General features: G+C 40.6%; 1 protein-coding gene across 1 annotated transcript in view; it reads right to left on the bottom strand.

Moving 5' to 3' along the window:
- LOC126094520 (myotubularin-related protein 13) overlaps positions 1–22,595 on the bottom strand; it is a 223,730-nt gene that overhangs the window by 175,668 nt on the left and 25,467 nt on the right. The window contains 5 exon segments of the mRNA XM_049908937.1: positions 2,546–2,787; positions 10,893–11,112; positions 21,355–21,507; positions 22,234–22,389; positions 22,484–22,569. Of these exon segments, the coding sequence (XP_049764894.1) occupies positions 2,546–2,787; positions 10,893–11,112; positions 21,355–21,507; positions 22,234–22,389; positions 22,484–22,569 (857 nt within the window).

The following is a 22,595-nucleotide window of genomic DNA, read 5'->3' as shown; positions in this document are numbered from 1 at the left end:
TCCAGTCTTTCACACGGCGCGCTGTAGCTACATTTGCTAGTGTGACATCAATATTTGACGTTGCTCCGACCCTCCCTTTGTAAGTTGGCGGATTGTGAGGTGCTTTCAATACATGTAGGTTTGGTTCCATAATGGCTTCTTCTAGTTGTCTTTCATGGCCATCAGTCAGGCGGCTATGCCACAATACTGACTTCACATTTGCATTGATGGAGTACACAAGAGGCTTAGTTTATCCTAGATGATTAATATTCTTTAGTCTTAGCAGATACTTGCCTATCTCATCACTAAACTGAAAATACATGGAAACCAGGATGCAACTCTCCCTTTCGTTAACATTTCCACACTGATTACAGGTTCTGAACAGTACTGTGACATTTTTGTCACTCACTGAACACAAGGACGTACTTCAGACATTCAGAAATCCATTAAATCAAATAACATTCAATATTTCAATTTTTTTGAGAAAGGTGCATCAGCGACCATTCAAGCAAAAATTTGTAAATAGGATAAAAACAACAGACACAAGAGGGGCATGTTCTGTTTTTAAATAAAGCAATGGAAAATTTGGGATGGATTAACAAGCTGAAAAGCACAGAATACTACTCAACGTGTAGGAGGAGGCAGTGAGTGGCAGATAGGCATTTTGAAATGAATACTTCTAGGTATTATTAGTCAGCTTTTCTGTATTGCACAGATGAGACTGCTCCCAGCAACATATACTTCACTCCCATAACCTCCCTGGCCTCAACCTTTGCTAGTTCCTGTTCTCTACCACTCTATCCCCTTCCCTGCTCTCACTCCAGCTCTACACAAGCCTTTTATCCTGCCAGTGCAGCTGCACAGTCCTTCCCCTTCTCTGTTTCTCTCCTCTCACCAGCCCCATTGTTGAGCTTCAAAAGGGGAGTATCACACTCTAGAATTGTCACTCTGATTAAAAAAAATTCACTTCTAAATTTTTAAGCTTTTTGTTGCTAGTTCTTTACCTATAAACTACTGCCTTGACATACTGCTGCCACATTGTATTTTCTTATTTTTTCTTGATGAGCTTTGCAGTTTCCACTTGATGCTGAATATAATTTTGTTGGGCTTCCCATCAATTTCAATTAAGACATTAAAAATGCTGCAGTTTACAAAAGATTTGTCACTGAATACCATCACTACTAAATCACGTATTCACCCAGCATTAATTTTGGATTTCAGCACCTTGGATGCAGACAAAAAAGAAAAAGCAGAAGAGCACGACAGATCACATTCACTGGACTCAACACTGTGTGACTTCCTGAACCCCAAATTTCTTCTGCTCATGGTTTTGTCCCGAGACAGCTGCTTTGCAGTTCAAATACTGTATCAAATACTGTGTCTAGTCACGAATTTTTAAAATTCTGAAATTTTATTCAGACAAGTAACAGACAGGCCTACATTGTTTGTTACTCTGTGCTTTTCTTAAAAAGTGACAGTTTTTGACCTGCTTGTGTAGCTTTACAGTAACATACTGAGTTGTGAGACAGGGAGATGGGCCAGACCCAGATCGGATCCACGCAGCAGATTAGAGACTACTAGTCTGGTTCACTGGCCTAGCCCGAGTGTGTTCTTGGGCAGTTTCCCACACTAGGTCAAGCAAATGCTGGATCTGTCGCGAATCTCCACCTCATAAATACTATGGGCACACACACACACACACACACACACACACACACACCATATTTAAATCATGACAACACACATAAAAAAGTTTACAAAACTCACAGACATATGGCACGTGACTTCCCTGCTTTGGATTATCTCGTGATTGTGGCAAGAGGAAGGGCATCCGTCCTCTAAGTTCAGTAAAATAAATTTGCCAAATCATGAAATATAGTGGACTCCTTACAGTGATACAAATGCTCAGAAATAAGTATTGTTATGTTTTTTACTCCAGTTCAATCAACAACTAATGTGGAAACAGAAGTTCTCCAGTGGGAATGATATGAATAATCCTGAATATCTTCCCTCTCTTTCTTTGAATGGGTATGGGTTAGAAGAGAAGAGGAAGACAAGGAGACAATATGTGACTTTTTAGGGTTACGAGTTGCGAACAAGATACCTAATGAGGCTGAAGATCCCTGGTACGAATGTACGAACTTTCAGGTGAAAAAGCTAAAAAGTAAACCTAATCTCAATGATGTGTAAAGTTATGTAAAGGTTCCCAGTGGCGTGGTGACACTTACTCTGAGGATACAATTAAAAAGTAAGGTACTCAACTGTAAAGTAACTCAGTTGATAAGTGAGAACTTAATTCTTCCCAAAAAAAAGAGTGTAAACAAAACATTAATGTCTGTCAATGTAATACAGGTTCATCAGTAATTATTAAAAATATTTATTTCTGATACAGTTTATGGAAATGCATCAAGACAGATTTCATAGCAATAATCATCCACTCACTGCTCCTAAACAATGTAAAGTAAAACATACAATAATCTACATAGCCATCTTCCCCAAAATAGCTGACAACAGAATGCTTCAACAGCAGTAACAACAAAAATTAGTAGTTGTTGTATTCACTTACCAGCTCTATTACTTCACTACGTAACGATGAATGTACACCCATCACAAATGGTGTTGGTGTTGACAGCACTTCAATGAGTGCTGCTGGGAGCAATGGAATGTAGACGTGGGTGTAGCGAAATGGGTACATCAGTGCTGTCAATGCTCTGCATGCTTCTGTTAGTCGAGTGTAACTTTTCGAGTGGAACAGTATTTTATGCTCAGTCATAATAGCACAGAACAGTACAAGCACATTTCGGATACCTGTTTTGGAAACATAACAAACATTATAAAAAACATACTAATCCTCAATGAAGGTTGACTTATGATTAATCACTGCTAATTCCTGATACTACATGTACTAATTGTAAAAAATCTGTTAAATGGAGTGTAATTCACCATAAGCTTATGTTTATAATTCTATTCACAGGAAATCAAGTGTTATGATCTGTCTAAGAGTAGGATACATATGTATGAGGGTAATCCCAAAAGTAAGGTCTCCTACTTTTTTTTTTTTATAAGTACAGAACTCTGTTTATGTGGCAGTTGGTCACACTGTTATGAAGAGTATTTCACGCGCTGTGTGTAAACATGCGCAAGCCGCACACCGTTGAGAATGGAGCTCCCGTTGGATGTTACCGCCAAATGCGAATTGGACACAGCTATTCGGTTTTTCAACGCAAAGAGCACTGCGCCGATTGAAATCCATCGCCAATTGATGGAAGTGTATGGTGAGTCGTGCATGGATGTCAAAAATGTTATTAAGTGGTGTACAGAGTTTGCAGCTGGTTGGACCAAAATTCACGAAGAACAAAGTAGTGGGAGACCATCAATTACTGAGGAGACAGTGCTGAAGGTTGAGCGAGGCATGTGTGAAGATCGGTGGATCACCCTGGATGATCTCTGCGCGTTCGTTCCTGAGGTTCCCCAAAGCACCACTCACAGAATTTTAATGGAAGCATTGAACTACCAGAAGGTGTGTGCAAGATGGGTCCCACACATGCTGACCGAGGACCACATGCAGCAATGAGTTGATGCTTCCCGCACATTTCTTCACCGCCTTGCAGCCGAATAGGACAACTTTCTGGACTCAGTTGTCACAGGTGACGAAACCTGGGCATACCACTTTAACCTGAGAACAAGCAACTATCACGCCAGTGGCGGCATCCTTCTTCGCCAAAGCTGCGTAGCTCGTATGACACGGTCTTACAAAAACTGCCACAGTGTCTACCAAAATGTATAGACAGAAATGGTGATTACGTCGAAAAATAGCTAAATGTTCAAGATGTAATCTGATGTAAACCATTGTAGAAATAAACAGGTCTATTTACTTATAAAAAAATAGGAGATCTTACTTTTGGGATTACCCTCGTATTTAACATACTTAAAACATCTAAAAATTTATAGAACCTTTAATCTCAGGCCCTCAGCCCTACTCAGATTCCAGATTTATTTTCTCAAATTTGTGATCAATAGTGACAATGATACACATATAAATTTCTTTCATTTTCTTTAAAATTTGGTTCCACAGATGCTAGGAGTCTGTTAAAGGTTAAGACAATTGTTTCACAATGGCGGCTGTTATAAACTTACAAATTTATTTTTGTTCACTACAGGCTTGTTTTGCCTGCAGTGTCTGTAAACCATGGGGATGATCCAAGTGAAAACTTCAAAAAATGAAATAAATTTCCTAAAATCTGTACTATCGACTCAACAGCTGGAAGGAGTTTCCACGTGTTTCAACAAATGTCCAACAGTCAGTAATCTCTAGTTACATAAGAGGAAAGGAATCTACAAATATGGGCACCACACTGTCAATTTCCATTAAGTTGCAGCATTGATCTGTGATATTTACTGAGTGGCAAGTGTGTTAAACCTATGGAAACGCATCATATGATCAAAGAAAAGTGGTCATTAGTGTGTGTTCCTGCAGCAGGAAGTTTGAAGGACACGTAGCTTCTGTAGAAGACACACTGCACCCATGACACACTGCATAGTGATTTTGGGGGTGGGGGGGGGGGGTGGGGGGGGACACACATTGCAGCAGTGGAAGAGATTTTGAACAAAAACCGTTGTATTACTGTAAACAAAACGGATACTATTTTGGGTATTAGTGATGGTTTAGCATACAATGCTGTGCACGATTTGCTGCAATTCGATACAGTGGTTGGAAGATGGGCACTACTTCAGTTAATTATTGATCAAGTCGATGCCTGTAAGGAACTTTTCCCTCAGTTTCATGTCGAAGCCAAGTGATTTATAGACTGAATCGTTACAAGAGATGAAACCTGGGTGCACTATCACCAATTTGAAACAGAAAAATCAAACAAGGAATGGTGCCACAGCTATTCACTGAAGTAAAAAGAAACACACTCAACCACGAAAAGTCATGCTCACTCTCTTTTGGAATGCAAAAGAGGTAATTTTGGAACATTACATGGAAAAGGATTAAAAGTCATCTCACTCCAAGTGACTTTCTGCATTTATATATCTCAAAGAAGCACTGGGAGACAAGCAGTACAGAATCTATGAAGAGGTGAACATCATGGTGCAAGATTGGATGCATTGAGAACTAAAGGAATTCTTCTCAGGAAGTATCCATGTATTTGCGAAGTCGTGGAATACATGCCTTACACATCATGAGACTGCATTGAAAAATATTGTATATAGATGCACAATAAAAGCATTTCAGTACAACACACATGGCTAGTCATGCTTCAAGCACATGAGCACATATGAATACACGGGCGGAAATGAAATGCATTTGATGAGCATCTTAATACAAGGATGATTTAAATGAAGACCTTAATTCTTTTTTGTTACATGTACGAGGTAATAAAGAATAAAACAATGGAAAGCCCAGGTTGCAATATCAACAATTATGAAAAGGGTAGATGGAAAGATTGTTTGACACTAAAATGGGACGGACGGACGGACGCGCACGCACGCACACACAAAAAGCAATCACATCTCACATACACATGACCGCTATCTCCAACCGCTTCAGCCAGCAGCCGTCATGAGGTTTAGAGGAGTGAGGCGCACAAACATGCAATTAGGAAAGAAGAAAGAGCACAAGAGCTGAAATAATGTAACATGTGTGTGTGTGGTTTTTTTTTTTTTTGTGCTCAACTACTGAGGTCATTAGCGCCCAGTCACAATTGTTAGAGCACATAGAATCTAGTAAAACTCGGGGGGGGGGGGGGGGGGGGGGGGCACCAGAAAGTTCTTACAAAGAGGCAGATAAAATAAGTGAAAGAGTTAGATGTCTTTAGACAACCCAGTCAAAGTAATGAAACGAAGAACACGAGCAGCTGCTCGAGGGTCATCTGTTAAAATATCCTGTAAAGTAGATGGCAGAGACAGGACAACACGAGATTGACTAAAACGGTGACACGACAATAAAACATGGCGCACTGTTAATGCGTGACCACAAGGGCGCTGCGGGGCTGGGTCACCGGAGAGCAGGTAGCAGTGGCTAAACCGGCAATGCCCAATCCGCAACCTGGTCAGAAGGACCTCTTCTCGCGGAGATGGTCGGGAGGAGGTTGTCCAAGCAGTTGGGAATGGTTTTACTGCCCGGAGCTTGTTTCCTTAAAGTGATGACCACCACAATGGCACAATGGCACAAGCCTCTTACAAACAACCCCACTAACGTCAGATGACGGGACACAATGGGAGGCTGGCCGAGGCAGGAGGACTGCAGCCTTGGCTGCAGCATCAGCAGCCTCATTCCCAGGCACTCCGACATGGCTGGGAACCCACAGAAAGCTGACAAGAGAGCCACCCTCAGCGAAAGAATGGAGGGACTTCTGGATCCGTTGCACCAAGGGATGGACCGGATATGGAGCTCCAAGGCTCTGAAGAGCACTGAGTGAATGAGAGCAGAGTACATTCGATGAATGGCGGTGGTGGCGGGCATACTGAACGGCCTGATGGAGAGCAAAAAGCTCGGCCGTAAAGCTGGAACACTGGTCGAGGAGCCGGTATTTAAAGGTGACGGCCCCGACGACAAAGGCACAGCCAACACCATCGTCAGTTTTGGAGCCATCAGTGTAAATAAAGGTGTCACTGGCAAGTCGCGCACGAAGTTCGACAAACCGTGAGCAATACACTGCAGCCAGAGTACCCTCCTTCGGGAGTGAGCTGAGGTCGAGATAAACATGAACCGGAGCCTGGAGCCAAGGTGGTGTCGGGCTCTCACCCTCTCTGAAGGTGGTAGGGAGGGCAAAAACCAATTGTCGAAGCAGGCGACGAAAGCGGACTCCAGGGGGCAGCAGGGCAGACACATACAACCCATACTGATGGTCGAGAGAATCGGCGAAGAAGGACTGATAAGAGGGGTGGTCGGGCATTGACAACAGCCGGCAGGCATACCGACAAAGCAGTACATCGCGCTGGTAGGGCAATGGTAATTCGGCAGCTTCAGCATAAAGACTCTCAACAGGACTAGTGTAGAAAGCTCCGGTCGCAAGACATAACTCCCTATGGTGGATGGAGTTGAGACGGCGTATAAGGGATGGCCGAGCAGACGAGTAGACGAGGCTCCCATAATCCAGCTTTGATCGGACTATGGACCGATACAAGCGAAGCAGGACAGTGCGATCCGCTCCCAAAGATGAACCACTAAGAACTCTGAGGACATTAAGCGAACGTGTACAACGAGTAGCCAAATAAGAGACGTGCGGAGACCAACAAAGTTTCCTGTCCAGTGTGAGCCCTAGAAACTTAGTTGTTTCCACGAATGGGAGAACAACGGGACCGAGATATAAGGAGGGCAGAAGGAACGCTTTATATCGCCAAAAGTTGATGCAAACCGTCTTCTCTTCAGAGAACCGGAAGCCATTTGCCACACTCCATGAGTATAGGCTGTCTAACGCTGAAGGCAGCGCTCCAGGAGGCATGTTCGCTGGGCACTGCAGTAGATCGCAAAGTCATCGACAAAAAGAGAGCCCGAGACATTAGGCGGAATGCAATCCATAATTGGATTGATCGCTATGGCGAAAAGGGCTACGCTCAAGACGGAGCCCTGAGGCACTCCGTTCTCCTGGAGGAAGACGTCGGACAATACGGAACCCACACGTACCCTAAACTTTGGATCTGTTAAAAAGGAATCAATAAAAAAGGGGCAGGTGACCGCGTAGACCCCACCTGTGCATAGTGCGGAGGATACCTCCTCTCCAACAGGTATCATAAGCCTTCTCCAAATCGAAGAACACAGCGACCGTTTGGCGCTTTCGCAAAAAGTTGTTCATGATGAATGTCGACAAGGTCACAAGGTGGTTAACAGTGGAGCGGCGGCGACGAAAGCCGCATTAAATATTGGTAAGTAGCCATCGAGATTCAAGAATCCAAACTAACCGAGCGTTAACCATGCGCTTCATCACCTTACAGACACAGCTTGTAAGAGAAATGGGGCGGTAACTAGAAGGAAGGTGTCTATCCTTCCCGGGTTTGGGTATAGGAACAACGACGGCGTCACGCCAACGCATGGGGACTTGACCTTCGGTCCAGACGCTATTGTAGGTACGAAGAAGGAAGCTTTTGCCTGCCGGAGAAAGGTGTGCCAGCATCTGAAAGTTAATGGCATCTGGCCCCGGAGCAGAGGACCGGGACAGTGCAAGTGCACGTTCGAGTTTCCGCATAGTAAAGGGAGCATTATAATTTTGAAGTTGTGTTTTTGTTTTGCATTACAAAAATGGAACACAGAATTTAGAGCAATGTTATGCTATCAAATTTTGTGTTAGACTTGGGAAATCTCCGAGTGACCTCTGAAAAGTTGAAACAGGCTCAAGGAGAACATTCCTTATCAAGGGCACTAATTTTTCACCACCACAAATCATTTTTGGAAGGCCGAGAACACACTAAATATGAACCTCACTCAGGGAGACCTTCAACTTAAAAACCGACGAAAATATCAAAAGTGTGCATGCTGTTGTGAGATCAGATTGATGTTTAACAATAAGGATGATGGGTGACCTGTTACACAATTTCATTGTGTATCAAATTATGACCGAAGATTTGCACATGTGAAAGGTTTGTGGCAAAATGGTGCCAAAAAACCTCACAACTGAGTAGAAGAACAATTGAAGAAACATTTGCATTGAGATTCTTGAGGGAATTGCAAATGACCACATATGGTTCAGTAGTGTGATCACAAGTGACAAATCCTGAATTTTTTAGCATGATGCTGAGACAAAGTGGTAAAGTGAGAAGTGGTACATCAAGACCATCTCGACTGAAAAAAGTGCAAATGAGCAAATCAAAGATCAAAACCATGCTGATTTGCTTTTTTGAGAGTAGGGGTTCCATGTATAAAGAATTTGTTCCTTCAGAACCAACTGTCAACCAAGTGTTTTACAAAAACATACTTGAAACGGTCAGGAAAATGGTGAATTGAGTGAAACCAGACACTGCAGACAAGTGGAAGCTACATTGTGCAATGCCCCTTGTCATACAGATACTTCCATCATGGAATTTTTGGTCTCAAAAGACACCTCTGTGGTCCCACATCCACCCTATACAACTGATCTGAGTCCTTGTGACTTTTTTTCTTTTCCAGGAATTGAAAACTGTCTTAAAAAGGACTTCATTTTGGAGCACATTCAAAAGAATGTGACCAATGTGTAAACATCCCAACTACTTGAAGCCTTTCAGTGCTGCTACCAAGATTGGAATGACTATCTGTCGGTTTACAGCTTTTACCACAAGGTGTAAGCATAAGCACATAACATGCGATAAAAACTTTGATCCATAAAAAGATCAATCTCATTACTTTACTCACACACCTCATATGTCTTAACACAGAGGAACACAACAAGGAATAAATTCAAGCATTGGGAGTATTTTAAACCAGAATATTAAAAGCAATATTCAGATTTTGAAGATTCCAGCCATAACAGAATAATGTGATTTGTTTAACAAATAAGCAAAACATATACGATGGAAATTATTCAAGCATCTGTACCAACATGCACACACTCCAATAAGGAGGTTGAAAAACTCTATGGAGAATTACAGAAGCTGCTAAATGATAGAAAATCCCACAAGATTATAGGGGGGCGGGGGGGCTAGAACTATAAACTTTTGATATGTTCACATAACAAAATTCATTTGAGTCTTCAGGAGTGGTTGAGAGCATATAAGTTACTGAAAAGTCTAGCTAGAGACTTGCTTTCCAGCAGCAGATAGTATATCTTCCCAAACAGATCTCACAAAATAAAGATGGGAAAATTGGAGAAATTACAGCTTATATCATAGCTTACCAATAGTTGTCCATCTCACATACCATTCATATTCCCCAAATAGAAGAGGAAAAGTATGGGAAGGCATGGGTGGTGTGTTACAATATGATAGTGGTGCCAAGAAGTACATACATCATAAGGTAGACTGAGGATTATAGATGTATATTTCTCTCTCAATAAACAGTTCTCTACATTTAACCAACCAGATTTGGTGTGAACTCTTGTCACTTTTCATCCCATACTTTCCATTTCAATTACCTTGGCATCACTGTTGTAAACAGACTAGGCTTACTCCCTTAGGGAAACATACTCAGATCACAGGTGATTTCATTACTGGTTTTGACTTACTTCCAAGATATCATCATCAGGTGATTTGAATATTTTTCCTACGCTGCCCTCCATGGGTCACAGGCAATCACGTGCAACCTTCAGCTTGCTCTCTGGCAGCTGCAGGTAGCGTAGGCTACCCACAAGGTGGCCCAATTGCATACACTCTGTGCATGTGCAAGGCACTTGGCCACTCCTATCCACATGTACTCAAGCCAGTGCAGTGAGACTGCGTAGGCTGACAACCAACATGTCAGCGGTTTGCCCACCCCTGAACCACTGTGCCTGTGAGCGCTCCACTCCCCACCAGCTGGCACGTGAGCTGTAACATCCTGCATTACATAGTAACTCACCAACTGAAGAGGTCTCTTCAGTTGAAGAGTTACACAGTAAATATGGTATGCAAATTTCTGACACAATGTAAATAATTTCAGAGAATATGTATCAACTCGCAGAATAGTGGAGCCAATGAGTCGTGGACAGGTGCACAAACAAGACTGAAAACTTTGCTAGCTTTTGGTCAAATGACTAACGTGAACTCTTGCCTCTCATAGACAATACTCTTACCAACTGACCTATCCAGGAAAGCTTCACGGGCTGTCTCAAAGGTTTTTACCTATGTTGTGCTCCTAAGCTAATGATCACCATACTAATTTCCAGCCTCTCCTTATGATAAAAGGTTCATATAACACGCAAAACATCATAGTTACTAGCGGAACTCAAATTACATAATACACACATTTGAAGTAAACCTCAATATCATATAACTAAAGAATAGAAGACATCTCATTATCTTACCCAGTTGCTGAAAAAGCAAATTAACAGATGTGTGTGTAACAGGCAGTGAAGGACTGATTGGAGGTTGCAAAGCCTGGCGATCACCAGCTCCGATGCTGAATCGAACTTGTGGGCCTCCAGGGGGTGGAACTTGAATGCATCCTAAAATATTGCCCACCAAGGTCTCCAAAGGAACTGCAATGTTCTCCACATACACAGTGTAAATAATTCCCAAGCAGCTCTGGAATTAAAAAGTACAGAGAAATAAACTTCAAAACCATCATATATTAAACCCCTTTAAGGGGGGGGGGGGGGGGGGGGTAGAATGTCAAATGGGCCGACTTGGAGCAGGAGAGGCACCACAGGAAGTTTTATTTTCCCCTGTCTATACTTTTACAAATAAATTCATAAAACTGAAAGCATGATCAGGAAGGATTCAGGATTCATACTCATAGTAGTGGAAACTCAAAAACGTAACAAAATACATTTTTTTACGTGTGAAATATTTTTTCACTTACTACTGGCTACATTTGTTGCTATAGGTACACTTTTATTCCAAAGTAAGAGAGATTCTTCAATGAATTTTGCACAGCATACAAACTATAGTTACACGTGTATGAAACTCTAGAGTTTATTTAATTTGTGAAAAAATGAATTAACTGTTACATTTTAAACTTCTTGTTTAGAAAAAACTCAAATTTTATAGTGAATTATCTCAATTTTTACCATAGTTTTTAACAGATTTGGAAAATTCTAGAGTGTCATACACCTGTAAGTACCATTTGCATGCTGTGCAAAATTCATCGAAGAATCTCTCTTACTTAGGAAGAAAAGTGTACCTATAGGAACAAATGCAGCCCGTAGTAAGTGAAAAAATGATGAAATTTCACATTTAAAAAAAAGGTATTTTGCTACATTTTTTAACTTCCACTGCTATAAGTGAGAGTCCTCAATCCTTCCTGGTCATGCTGACAAAGTTTTATGAATTTATTTGTAAAAGTATAGACAGTAGAAATTAAAATGTCCTGTGGTGCCTCTCCTGCTCCAAGTCGGCCCGTTTGACGTCCTATCCCCCTTAACGGGATATGAACATTTCAGTGTAAATTCAGTTATAAAATGTGGTAAAAATGTAATACATTCTCTATTACTATTAAATTGTTTGAAGTTCTGGGGTAAAAAAAATTTGAAACAATTGCTACAATACATGAAAATAAAATCTTTATCAGTTCTGACCAATTAACACAGCGTGTCCCAATAAAGATATTGTACAGTAATTATCACGGCAGGCTAACCACAAAAATTCCCGTGTTCTGTACTTCCACAGTTACAGTTATGATTCTGTAATGAATTCAATAATGCCAATTTCTTTTTTTCTAAATGTCATTGCTAACTTTACCTTCCACTGACTACTGCTTAATAAGACACTAAATCTGAACATAGGGGCCTCTCAGATTTCCTGGTGGCAGTACAGATGAGTTTCCTACTAATGTGATGCATCCACAGGTGTTATTTTCTTTTGGGTAAAAATAACATCCCTGCAATATCAAAGTAATTAAGATTCAACTGCTGATCCTGAGCCGCCAATCGTAAGTGACTAAGAATCCAACACTAGGAACGTAAGGTTTACACAAAAGGAAACTTAAGTGCAGAAATTGGGCCATGGTTCACCCTCTTCTCTTGGAATATGAAGCTCAGACCTTTGCTTTTGGTCATGAACTGAAGTGGTCACACGCATAATTTTTGAAGATGGAAAAAAAAAAAAAAAAACAGGATTTATATATCAAGCAATCAAATTTTGTATCAAAAATAAAGCCCAGTTGAGAAAACTATCAAAGGAAGGAAAATCTTTAGTTTTGCCAATACACTCATACACCATCTGCACAGTCTAACTTGACAATCTGTGTGCAAGATGATGGGAGCGACCATAAGGGATTTCATCTATTCCACCATCCCTAGGATCCCCCATAGAGAATGTCAAGCTACACAGCATACATGGTAAAAGTACAGAACATTACCATGCTATCGAAAGTATTGGATTGGTGCACAAGTTCTTAACGTTTTTTCCTAAGTTTAATGAACACAACAAAGATGCATAACAGAGACTTTAGTCATCAATAATATATTCTCCTTCACTACTTACAACAGTCTGCTACTTGCTGGCGTCACTTTTCATTTTCGATTCTGTGACTGTAAAAGTCACATGGCTTCGAGATGAACTTGGCAAGCCATGTTCGAAGTGCATTTTCATCCAGAAAGGAAGTTCTTTGAAGGCTATTCAATACAGAGTGTAAAAAGTGAAAAATCTGGGAGCCTAAGACCAGTTGGATATGGTGGGTGCAGAATGACTTCCCACCTCAACTCTTATATAGGGTTTTTTGTCAGTCTAACAGAATGTGGGCAGGTATAATAATGGAGTAGCATCACTTCACATAGTACTCCTGGTCATTTTTCTTGGAATGCATCTGCAAGACATCTCAATTCTTGACAATAAATGCCAGCAGTGATGGTTACATCTCAGTGAAGCAACTCTTAGTGCAGCACTCTGTCACAGTTTTACCACATGCATAACATTACCTCCTATGGATGCAAGCAGGTATTTGTATATAGCTGCTTTGTTTGGGCTCACCCATTCCTGTCTTCTCCTCATGTCAGCATAAAGACACCATTTCTTGTCACCAGTTACAGGGCAGGAATGGCTGGTGTTGTTCACGAGCCAGCTGATTACAAGCAACCAGAGATGCACATATGGCCACCCAGTGACTTTTGTGATTTTGGCTTAGGTCATGTGGTACCTGTACACACAATTTTTGAACCTTTCCCACTGCATGCAAACGTCATATGATGATGGAATGATCACAGTTCATCAAATTTGTCAGTTTCTGCATACACTGACGTAGATAATTGTGGATTAATGCATTTAAATGATTTTCATCACACCCCGAAGGTCTTCCTTCACATGGAAACTCACTAACGTCAAAATGATCCTCCTTAAAATAAGGAAACCATTTTCTTGCCATGCTCTGTCCAGTGGCATTATCCCCATGCACAGTGCAAATGTTTCTGGTTCCTCTGCTGCTGTCACTCTTCTACTGAACTAAAATATGTCTGAAGTGTTTCAATTTCTCCACTTGGTAATCCATTTTCTAGCATCCATAGCTCCACTCACTATCTCCAAATAACAAAATTATTATATGTAAACTCACACAGCAACAATGAACTACAAATAAAAACTGACAATCAGCAACCGTAAAACCAATGTGCAAAACAAAAACACTATGCACTTATGTACCAACCTAATATTACTCACTTCCATGAGAAGGAAAGGGGGACAGGTTGGGGAAGGTTAAAGAGGAACCTCCATCTTTGAGACCCTGGAAGTACAAGCACATTCAATCTAATTCTCCTTTAAATCAGCCATCTACATAACAAAATGCCTCATGCCACCTAAATAAGTTGTCCAGCCTGTTGTCAAATACATTATCTCAAAACTGGTGACCCTCCCCATCACTACCACAACTAGCATCTGCAATACTGCCACCAACAACCCCGCCCCCCCCCCCCCCCCCCGCCCCCAATCCGAGCCTGTCCTCACCATCTAACTTCCCAGTCCCAACACATCTCCCATGCAAGCACAACCAAAACCACTTTCAGACTCACAATCCTGGACCTCTTTCAGTCTTAAACCTCTCCTTTAAATCCTCCTCCACTACTGAAACATCTGTTCTTTCCAAAAACCTAACCTTCAGTTTCACACCTAAATTCAACCATACTTCCATTCCATATCTTCTCATTTATCCATAACCTCATCAGGAAATACCATTTCAGCATCCAATCCTAACCCACAACCAACAAAGGAAACACTAAATCCTACATAGAACAGTTACAACCCAAATCCCAAAAGGATCACCATCACGTTCCCCAAAACCACCCTCTCTTGGAATACCTCACTTCAAGCACTACCTGTCAATCATTCCTGAAAAATATCACCAAAACCCCAAATCTTCCTCGGGCTGAGTCCCTTGCTATCTATGACCTGATGGCACATCATTGTCATCCTCCTCCTTGTGGACAAAGTCTCCATGACTGAAAGACAAGACCTTGAGGACTTGATGGCAGAGGAGCAATGTCACCTCTCTGACACCTCAAAATACAAAACTGTCCCTAGTGGCATTATTCCTTACAACAGACTGAGCTGCAGAAAATGCTTAAAACCACATGCCCATAAAAGGACTCTGTTCCCATATAACTCTTACCCCTCTTGATCTGTGCACCCTCACTTTTTACTTACGTCCCAAAAAACACAAAAACAACCATCCTGGCCACCTCATAGTAACTGTCTTCAAAGCCAACACTTAACACATCTCAGTCACAGTTGCCCAGCACTTTCAACATCATGCACAGCCTCTCAATCCTATATACACCAACTTCCCGGAATACCTCAAATCCATCACCTTCCCTCTCCCACCTGGAACCCTCCTCATCAGTATCAATGAGACCCCACTCAACACAAACATCCTCACATTAATATACATCTGTACTATGCAAGCCACATTACGACTTGTGGCAGGGATTATTTCTGGTGCCACTATTTTATTTCCCTTTCCCTGTTACATTCAGAAATGGCACATGGGAAGAATGATCGTCAGCAAACCTCCTTTTTAGCTTTAATTTCTCAGATTTTCTCATTGTGGTGATTTTGCAAGATATGTGGGAGGAAGTAATATCTTATCTGACTCTTCCCAGAATGTACTCTCTCCAAATTTCAATAACAAATCTCTCTGTGATGCACAATGCCTCTCTTGTAATGTCTGCTCCTGGAGTTTGTTGAACATCTCCATAACACTAACACCAACTAAATGATCCTGTGAAAAAAATGTGTCACTCTTCATTGGATGTTGTCTGTCTCTTCCATTAATTTCAGTTGATAAGTATCCCAGACTGATGAACAATACTGGCCAAACAATTGTTTTGTAAGCAACTTCTTTTGTGAATGAATTACATTTCTCTAAGGTCCTTCCTAAGAATCTCAGCCTAACACTGTCATTTTCTACTATTTGTTTTATACGGTCTTTTCAATTTACATTGTGTTGTTGTTTCTAGTGATATGTCATCTGTAGTTCAATTTTACAGTACTAGATTACTTCATCTATTTATGTGCAGTATCTTAAATTTATTTACTTTCAGGGTCAACTGCCACAGCCTGAACCATTCAACAATCCTCTGCAGGTATTCCATCAGTTTGCTACAGTCTTCTGGTGTTGCTGCCTTCTACAACTGCATCATCTGTGAAGAGCCTGGTGGAGCTTCTAAGATTATCCACATCGTTTACATACATAGTAAACAGTAACGGTCTTGTCACACTTACTGGACGTTCTCTAGAAATTACATTTATATCTGTTGAATTTGTTCCAATAAGAGTGACGTGTTGATTTCTATCTTCAAGAAAGTTCCAAATTCTGTCACAAATCCAGCCTGATACTCAGTAAGTTTGTATTTATTTGTTTTTCACCAAACAACAGTGCAGAACTGTATCAAATATCTTCTTGAAGTCAAGAAACACAGTATCAACCTGAGCACCAATGTCTTAACAGTGCTCAGGATCTCATGGATGTACAGAGTGAACAGTGTTTCGAAGATCTCTGTTCTGAATCCATAATGATTTTTATAGAAGGTATTTTCATTCGTCAAAGTAACAACATGTCAAAATAAGTGAGCATGAAACATATTGTGTAATTCTACAACACACTAATGTCATCGATGTATGCCTACAATTATTTGCTTCAGTCCTAGGACCCTCCTTGAAAACGGATATTACCTGTGCTTTTTCCAGTCACTAGTACCCTTCCTTTGGCCCGCTGGCTAGCCGCACGGTCTAATGCACAGATTCCCGACTGGGAAGGTGTGCCGCTCCCTGGCACGAATCCGCTCGGCAGATTCGTGTCAAGGTCCGGTGTGCTGGCCAGCCTGTGAAAGGTTTTAAAGGCGATTTTCCATCTACTTCAGCAAATGCGGGCTGGTTCCCTTTATTCCACCTCAGTTACACTGTGACGACGATTGCTACGCAAACACCATTTCCACGTAAGCGTACACCATAATTTTTCTACCATGCAAGTATTTGGGGTTGCACTTGTCTGGCACGAGACGTTCCCGGGGGGGGGGGGGGGGGGGGGGGGTCCACTGGAGGGCCAAACCACACAATAATCCTGGATTCAGTGTGGGGCAGCAGTGGGGTAGGTGGAGTGCTGTGGCCTGTTGCGGGGTTGTGAACCACTAAGGGCTATGGTGTGACGAAGCCTCTCTGTCGTTTCTAGGTCCCCAGTTTGATACATACATACACAAATACCCTTCCTTCAGTGATGTATAATAAACTACTGCTAGATGGGGAGCAAGTTCTTTTGCACGATTTCTATAGGATACTGCTGGCATCTCAGCTAGTCCAGATGGTTTGCATTAGTAGGCGATTGTAGTTGCTATTCTATTCTGCAATTACTTACATTAATATCTGCCATTTAAGCATTTACGTGAAGATTGAAAGGCAGGACTATATTACGATCTTCCACAATGAAACAGTTTCTGAAGACTGAATTCAGTATTTCAGTCTCATAACCATACATATCTGCCTCTCCCAACTGGCACCTGAAAAGTCTTCATAAAACCTCATGTACCGTCACCTTACCCCTAACTACTTCCCTTTTGAGGTCCAGATCTAAAAACAAATTAGGGGGTCTGCTACGAGACCCACGATGGCTCCATCTTTTGTCAACTTTTTCACTGGTCACACAGAAGAGGCAATCATTAAGACCAAGATGTTGTGCCCACTGGCTTGGTTCAAATTTATAGATTTACTGACAATGTTTTTGTGGTCTGGACTTAAGATGAAGTTCCTGCTCCTGTGAAACCTACCCCATGCCGCCACCCAAAACCACTTACTCCAGTCCCCAATTTGTGAATGTTGCACATGATGTTCATCAATTGCATTTTGTTCACTGCACAGCATTTTACCTAGAAATTACCACCATTAAACTGGTTGAGCGCATTAATGGACACAGAAGAACCGTCCAACTTGGGGCATCCACTACCAGGGTACCTCAGTGTCTGCTAAATCATGTGGGTCATTTTCATTTTCCCCACCTGATACAAGGATTCTCTCTCTCTCTCTCTCTCTCTCTCTCTCTCTCTCTCACACACACACACACACACACACACACACACACACACACACACACACACACACACACACACACACACACACCTACACCTTTCTTCTTCATTAAATTTTTATGCTTTATCCCTATTATTTTCTTCCTTGGTTTGTTTCTTTCATCTTTGTTTCCTTCCTCACCTCTTTTTCATCCCCACCCTCCTCCTGGTTCTTGTTGCACTCTCCTTTTTAACGTTCCTCAAACCATCTATCTCTCCTCCACAAGGGAAGAACCAATGGTTCCAAAAACTACAATAGTGTTGGGCCATTTACTTTAAAAAGTGTCTATCGGCATAACAAAAATATTGGTCAGTAATCCTAACTCATTATATCCAGTCAATTTTTTTAAAAAAACACATCACAAGAAAAGCAGCTTGGTTCTCAATCATACCACAGTCAAGTCACTTGTAAAGAAAGGAAGTTAAACTTACTTTTCAAAACAGTCAAACCATGGTAACTCCAAAGCAAAAGTGGATAACCTAGCTATCTATTGAAGCTTTTATTGTAAAAGAGTTTAAAATTTTCAGTGATGTACTTACTTAACTATAACTGAATGATGGAATATTTTGGACTTATGTAAGCAACAGCTTATTTCTACTAAAAAGCAACTAAAGCTGGAAGAGTGTATTTAAGAGATGAAAAAAATTTGACATTACTCCTAAAACCCTAATACAAATCCAACTGGTTCAGAACCAGTGAAGTGACAGCTACTGAGCTTGCCCTTTATAGTGCCCATAATGTGGTCAAGGGACATCTCCCTACCAATCAAAACCATGCTATTGAGCCTAGGAAGAGGTTTTTATACCCTAAGACAATAACATCTAGATACAAAAAGCTGATGCATTGTCATTCGTATTACTTAACCTTGTCCTTGCAAAAGCTGTATTTGAGGTGAAATAAATAGGAAAGGGCATCAATCTGAATGGTGCAATTGCTAGCATATGCATATGATATGACAGCTACGTCAAAGTCAGCAGAAGAAATGATAAAAACAGTGGCGGACCTGAGCAGCGGTGCAGAAAAGTGGGCTTGAGAATCAACCTAGAGAAAACAAAAATGACATAGCTAAGAAGAAGAATGAACCATGACATGCTTGGGGATTTACAAGTGGGAGATATGAAACCAAATATAAGTGAGAACTTTACATACTTGGGATCATACTTCAACCAGAGAAATAATGTCTACCTAAAAGTGAACGAACAAATCATTAATGCTTACAGATCATGCAACAGCATAAAAGCAAAACTGAAATCAAGGCTAATCTCAATGAAAGTTAAAATGGAATGAGTAGCACCAGGAGCAAGAGAAAAATACTGACGGCATTTGAGAGGAAGATTATGTGGAAGATTTTTGGGCTAGCAAAGGAAGAAAAATGATGTAGCAGAACAAACAATGAAGAAATATATCCAATTATGAATCAGCCTAATACTATACAATCAGCAAAGTTTGAGAGATTATGATGATGTTTCAAAAGAATGGTCAGAGGGGAAGCACTCCCCACCCCCCTAAGGGAAGACCAAGACCAAGAAGGGAGTATGAACAACAGGACGACCTGAAACAACTAGGATTCACAACAAACTGAATGGAAGATACACAGAATGACATCTGGTGGAAGCAGTGTGTACAGTCAGCACATGATCCACAATGTCCCTAAGCACCCGTGAAGTTATTAAGTATGTTAATGTCTAATGGATTGTGAAATCACTCTTAAATTAATTTTGTTCATTCTAGTATTTGCGACGGATTAAAAGAACATACTAATAATAAATAAATGACTTTCAAATAATGTAATACTATCAAATTTTATCTCCTATTTAACAGAACGAAGCCGAAGCTATCCACTTGAATGAACTGTACGCCATTGACTCTTAACTAAACTAGTGTTTGAAAAATATTCTGGTGTACAACCAAAAGCAACTGTAGCTGGAACAGGCATTTGAAAAAAGTAATCATTTGTCAATTAAATTTATTTTACTTTTTATAATTTTCATACTATCTTTCTGGGTTGCTTCCTTCCACCTCTCCCCTCCCCTCCCCTCCCCTCCCCACTCCCTCAGACTGGCCTATCTCAGCCAAAGCTGCCATGTCACTGAATGACTCTGAAGTACTCCTGAACAGAATAAGAGAAGTTTCCTCAAGTGAGCCTTTCAGCTGGGATTTGAAAATCTAAGATTCATCATTCACATTTTCAGTTCTGCTGGAAAAAAAAAAAAAAAAAAAAAAAAAAGAACTTGTATAATAGTTCTCATCTTTCTGTAAAATGTTGTTCTGCCCAGTGCCAATAAATAAATGCTGTAAATCCTTTTGAATCAGTCCATATTACTAGCCACAAATCCCACAAGGGATTATACATATATGGATGTTAGAGTCAGGATTACAAGACTCTAACAGCCTGCACAAAATTCACAAACTGGGCACAGAAGATTGTTCGGGTCACCCATTTCCAGACTAAGAATATCTTTTGTAATGTAGTCTGTTTCCCCAAAACATAGTAAGGTGAAAAAATGCATGGAGATTATTTTTATTATGGTGAAGAAAATAGCAATCTGTTATAGGAAAAGCTTCTGGCTTTGATAAACCATAACTTTCCACCTTTCTTCAGATCTATTCATTTTATTATGTTTGACTCCAATAGGTACAGTGTTCAACTTTGTTGTTACGTAACTTTGCACAATAACACCTCCTATTCCACTGTCAGTACCATCATCCCCTTTGCACTGCTCCACTCACACTGACACAGCCCCCCCCCCCCCCCCCCCCCCATGTTCCGACCGATCCAGTGCTAATCATGTGGCAGGTGTACAACTGGCGTGCATGTCACAGTGTGTGGTTATATGCATATATTCACATCCAATTGTATCCACTCGTCCAGGCCACTTTTATTTGCCTCACCCTGTATTACATAAATCTGTAATAGGTCCAATTCAAAAGCAAAATTTTACAATGTCAGAGATGGTATTTGCAAGTGAATGCGTATCTATCACCAGTAACAGAACAAATGGTAAAAATATTTAACGCACAAAAATATTTATTTCAAATAATCGATACACCACAAACTTAAATTTTCAGATGTTAATTCAAACAATGTACGCCTAGGCACTCTATAGCCAAAGTTTGGCACCAAGGGAGATGTAACATACGTAAAGAGTTGTAATACCTCACAATTTTGTAGAGCTTATGTCAGTCCTTCATGTGACAAACTAATCATAATATCACTATAAAATTTAGCTATCTATATAGCAATTAAAAATATTCAAAACAGCAGCTAAAATATCATCTTACCCTGAAAGTTTCTATGTAGTCCAATCGTGACACGAGTACCAAACATTTTGGGGCATACATTATGCTATGGTGTGTGATAGTCGGTATACTGCGTGTCAGACTGCCAGTCAGGGCCCTTGGATGGGCGTTCTCCCCTTCCACAGTGTCTTCTTCCTGTAACAATAAAACACATGCATGTAAAATGTATGCAACATACCGTTTTAAACAAACTCTAACAGAAAATTACATAAGCCCATCATTGTGTAATTGTAACAAAGAAGTTATGTAGCCCATTTGTTAAAAATTAGTCTATACAAAATTGAGCCAAATAAAAACAACGTTATTTACCACCACAATTGAAAGCTGCCCTCAGCTCCCTCTTGCCATGCACACAACTACTACACACACTTCCTAACATCAATAACCTGAATACACATATGTAATCGTGCATAAGTTCAAACTGCATACTGTACCAAAACTTTAAACCATTTACCTGCTTCATTGTGCACTGGTCACAAGAGCATAACTATGAAATTCAAATTTCTGGATTCTCATTTTCTCATTAACAACTAACTTAAACAGAATGTAGGACACTGTCAAAGCTTAGAATTATAGATTTTGATTTATACAATTTGACGTAAGAAGTTCACCAAGCACATTTAATACAATGTGAAAGGGTAATGAGGTTTAGTATTCACCCATGTCCCTGTATTTTTGAACTGTTCCCTTTCTGCATAATTCTTCATGAATTTCCGATGTTTCTATGACTGTAGGGGTTAAACAGATATCAACTTCGGCAATAAATTGCTTGTAATCTGTAGACACTATATTATTTATTTGGAAATTAAAGTTATTTGTTAAGTACAACTACACAATTGAAATATTATATAATTAACATACCTCGTCTACAGGTTTGCTTGGAGTAATAGCAACAGTCTCGTTGAAACAAAGGCAAGCGCAATAATGTCGATTTGCATCTATGTCTGTAAGTACAGAAACAAAGAACTTTGGTTCCTGTCTCTCTGTTGACAAGGCCCATCCCTGAGGCTGGCAAAACTAGAAAGAAAGAAAATTCTAATGAGAACCTGAAATGAAAATTGGCCTAGGGAAGAAGTATCAGTAAATGAACTGTAAATGTGAAGGAACATACCCATTCTATGCCTTCAATAAATGGTGTATCACTCCAGTCTTTCTCTGGAAACCTCTGGAGAATAATACCACTACTTATTCCACTTCCTGCCAAAAAGTTAAAAAACAAAAAA

The sequence above is a fragment of the Schistocerca cancellata genome, chromosome 8 (assembly GCF_023864275.1).
Source record: "Schistocerca cancellata isolate TAMUIC-IGC-003103 chromosome 8, iqSchCanc2.1, whole genome shotgun sequence".
Classification (NCBI taxonomy): domain Eukaryota; kingdom Metazoa; phylum Arthropoda; class Insecta; order Orthoptera; family Acrididae; genus Schistocerca; species Schistocerca cancellata.
This window is presented reverse-complemented; position numbering and strand designations above follow the sequence as displayed.